The 4,220-nt window shown below is 40.7% G+C and overlaps 1 protein-coding gene across 1 annotated transcript; it reads left to right on the top strand.

Annotated features, from left to right (window-relative positions):
• Window positions 1–1,121: 1,121 nt before the first annotated feature.
• On the top strand, window positions 1,122–3,438 carry LOC149921872 (uncharacterized). Its single transcript, XM_090163378.1, has 2 exons — window positions 1,122–1,299; window positions 2,282–3,438. Exons 1-2 carry the CDS (start codon window positions 1,297–1,299, stop codon window positions 3,371–3,373), a joined length of 1,095 nt encoding a protein of 364 aa, XP_090019504.1. The 5' UTR covers window positions 1,122–1,296; the 3' UTR covers window positions 3,374–3,438.
• Window positions 3,439–4,220: the final 782 nt, after the last annotated feature.

Below are 4,220 nucleotides of genomic sequence, written 5' to 3'. Positions count from 1 at the left end.
GAGGTGACGCGGTAGAGTTTTCATGACGTGGGTTTGAGGTCGGAGACGTTTTAGATCTGGAGGAGGTGACGCGTCAGAGTTTTCATGACGTGGGTTTGAGGTGGGAGACGTTTTAGATCTGGAGGAGGTGACGGGTCAGAGTTTTCATGACGTGGGTTTAAGTTCGGAGACGTTTTATATCTGGAGGAGATCACGCGTCAGAGTTTTCATGACGTGGGTTTTAGGTCAGAGACGTTTTAGATCTAGAGGAGGTGACGGGTCAGAGTTTTCAATACGTGGGTTTGAGGTCGGAGACGTTTCAGATCTAAAGGAGGTGACGCGGCAGAGTTTTGATGACGTGGGCTTCAGGTCGGAGACGTTTTAGATCTGGAAGAGGTGACGCGCCAGAGTTTTCATGACGTGGGTTTGAGGTCGGAGACGTTTTAGATCTGGAAGAGGTGACGCGCCAGAGTTTTCATGACGTGGGTTTGAGGTCGGAGACGTTTTAGATCTGGAGGAGGTGACGCAGCAGAGTTTTCATGACGTGGGTTTGAGGTCGGAGACGTTTTAGATCTGGAGGAGGTGACGCGACAGAGTTTTCATGACGTGGGTTTGAGGTCGGAGACGTTTTAGATCTAGAGGAGGTGACGCGGCAAAGTTTTCATGACGTGGGTTTGAGGTCGGAGACGTTTTAGATCTGGAAGAGACGACGCAGCAGAGTTTTCATGACGTGGGTTTGAGGTCGGAGACGTTTTAGATCTGGAGGAGGTGACGCGACAGAGTTTTCATGACGGAGGTAAGTGGCTTTAACTTAACTCGATGGTGAGACTTCTGGTCACATTATGTATTCTTCTTTGGCCTTTTTCGGATGCACATCACTCCACCACGAATCACCAAACTTGATCTATTTGGTTCATTTTTCAGGTAAAAATAGTGGTATAGGCGCTAATTTGTAATTGGGGGTTCAGACTATGTACAGTTTTAATGGGGTGACAAGCAAGCCAACCTCCTGTCTATCCCGCTGGTAAAAAACACGTTCTTAATGGCCAGTGTTATCAGAATGTCATTACCAAAGAAATCGCGGCGCAATATTTTCAATTATACAGGATTTCCCAATTATAAATATAAGGTATTTTTCTCCAGTGTTAATTATCAAAATATTTCCCTGTGTGCTGGCAATTCCGGGTTAATTAACCATCGGCTTATTCGCTAGAAATCTCCATCGCTCACCTTTCCAAACAACGAAACGACAAACCAGTTTGTCACTGTCAATACTGAGAATTCTGGAGGAAGCTAAAGCTTTTCAACGTTAAAAAAATGGTCAGTATTTTGCAAATTCATCCTTAGAAGAATTATATAATGTATTTCTAAAGAGATAAGTAGTAATAACAAGAATGTATTTATTTATACTCAGGGAGAATGAATATGTCGAGATTATTTTCAGCGTTTCTCTAATAATATTGCAATCTCATTGGTTCTTAAAAATTACGTTTTTCGACGCGATTAACGCTGCAGCGAGGACGCAAAAAATAAGACCGCCTCCTTTTTCTCTCCCCCCCCCCCCTTAGCGTGGCGGGGTTAGGGGCTCAACGTGTCCGTCGATAGTCTCGACATATTCATTCTCCCTGAGTATAAATAAATACATTCTTGGTAATAATAATAATAATAATCAGCTAGGCTAATACCCAAGGCACCACCTTAGGCCTAAGTCATCGAGTGACTTTTAAAGCTATTAATTCAGGTGGCCGGGTTACAATGCGTAGGAGGGTGGTGGAAAGCCCTTCATGCCACGTGAGTCAACAGCTCCCTACATTTTCTATTACTTGAGCCTCAACAAGTTTTTATGGCACTCAAAGTAGAAAAATAGGCACGATTGATTCGTGAGCTTTAAAGAAATAATATATAGAAATGTCAAATTTTATTTTTTAACAATGGCACAAACTCCCGAATTAATATTAAAATTTGATGATAGAGACTGCTACCAGTAATTGGATGAATCAGTATGTTAGTCAGTTCCTTATCTTCCGTGTGTTATATTCTTACTGAGGACCATAACAACACATTTTCGATGAAATTCAGCTTATGGAAATTAAGTGTAAAACACGCTCTTTGCCTCGTCATCATAACGAGTGCGTGCAGAGAGCCAAATTTTATTTTTAAAATGAACCACTATTACAACTCACTTAAGCGCTTATTCAAAATGATTATAAACTTATGGTTTTACGTTATTAATTTATCCTTTTGTTCATCAAATATTATGTATTTCAAAACGTACTTAACACGGATAATTACCAATTTACAGGACATAGTAGATCCTGAGGAAATGTCTTTGAGCAGCTGGCGCACCAATGTCGAAACGTACATTTTTAAATCGACCGAAGATATGTTCAAATTTATATCGAAAGCGGAAGAAATCATGACCAATCTTTTGTCCAATCACAAACTGGACTTAATACGGGACAATCTCAATTTTTACCAACTTTACAAAGCCCAAACGCTACCCATGGACTCGTTCTTCCCCAAGTACAGACCTTACACTATGGACCAGGTCGAATCTTGGAATAACTGCAACGGCAAGACCTTCAACCTGAAGAGACTGTTTCGGGAACGCTTCACGTACGAGTACCCCGTTTTGAACGATAAATTGTACATCGCGACGGAAAGTTTAGACTTGAAGGACTGTTCGCGTTACCGCAATTCCCTTACGATGCTCCGAGAAAATTTCCATTTGGTTCATTTAAGCTCGCACATCGCCTTGACCTTGAAAATCTCCGTCGACGGCAGACCAGGATACATTCTATTCGAATGCGGGATGCCCATATTCAAACCGGTCGTTGTAATGTTGGATTTTGACCCCCCACATACCGGTTACTGCTCTAGCGACAACGACAGATTGAGGACCTACTTCGAGCCGAACGGCACCGAGTTCATCACCGCGTTGTGGAAGAAGCGGGTGTCTAATGAGTATCAAACCACTTTAGTCTCGAACTTCTTCGTCGGGGGGTGCTACGTCAACTATAACCCAGCCTACCAGGCTAAACTTGGCCTGGAAAATGCCTTTCACTGGAAGTATATCTTAAAAGATGGTAAACTGTTGGTGTCCGCGAAGAAATTTCTGCATTCGAAGGGGTTCAAACTCGAGTACTTGAAGGATGGAAGCGAGCTGAAAACCTTCGTGCCGTTCAGCTACCTCGTAGGCGGTGGCTACGACCAGGACTTAGAAGCGCATTTGGAGCGTGCCAGCGGCTTGTTTGAAGAATCCAAGAAAGAGATGTTAACCTGGATGCAGAAAACGGCCGAATTAAATTTAGATGTGGCGTTTCAAACCGAATTGACCACAACTCTTCAAAAACTTAAAAACAGGCGACTGAAATTATCTAAAATATCAAATTAAATTTTAAATATTAACGGGCTGTTGAGTTTATTTGTATAGCAGCAAAATAAATAAAAAGTTATATTTCTTAGCTTTTTTCATGTTAACACCAAGAATATATTTATTTATACTTCGGGAGAATGGTAATATTGAGAAAATTTTGATCGTTGCTCCTAATCCACTTCACACTCTATCACAAGGGCACTATTTTTATTTTAATATCTTTATAGAATTTCGATATAAACCTTTTGAAGGTCGAGATCCACATTTATTAAAGATTTGAGCCGTCCTGCTCTAATCCCCCTTAAGAAAATAAACTCAGATCGGTATCTAATTTTTACCCTAAAACTGACATCTTCCGACACGATTGAAGTGCACGGCGGAGGCATTTTCCCTACCTCCGGGGTCAAATATTTGAATTTTTTTGTGTAAATTTCAATAAATCATTAACCGCCCAATTTTACAGCTAGAGGGTTTAAATTTTGAGAATTGTCATTATTTCAAGCCTACATTCACACCAAAAATGCATGTAAAACTCGGTGAGGTAGTGCCTCCCAACCTCTCGATTTGACATGGAATGACCCAAAAGGTGGGTCACGCCAAAAGCCATTCCAACTCCGGATTTGTTTCCATACAAGTAAAAATAGTCTAAATTATTTTTTAATTTAATGTAAAGAAATTACATCCACTTGAAAGTAAAATAGAAAAAACCGGTGATGCTAACGTCTCACATTTAAATTTTAACCAAGGATCATTTCGTGTAGGTTTAATTATGTTATTATAATTTGAGCGAGATGCCGAGATCTCCTTGGTTTTTAGCCAACTTTGTTAAGTTGTTATGAAGAGATATTCCTCTCTCTATAAAAGA

Source organism: Leiobunum rupestre, chromosome 11 (genome assembly GCF_980474605.1).
Source record: "Leiobunum rupestre chromosome 11, qqLeiRupe1.1.hap1, whole genome shotgun sequence".
In the NCBI taxonomy this organism is placed as follows: domain Eukaryota; kingdom Metazoa; phylum Arthropoda; class Arachnida; order Opiliones; family Sclerosomatidae; genus Leiobunum; species Leiobunum rupestre.
The sequence above is the reverse complement of the archived record's forward strand: the minus strand, read 5'-3'. Positions and strand labels throughout refer to the sequence as shown.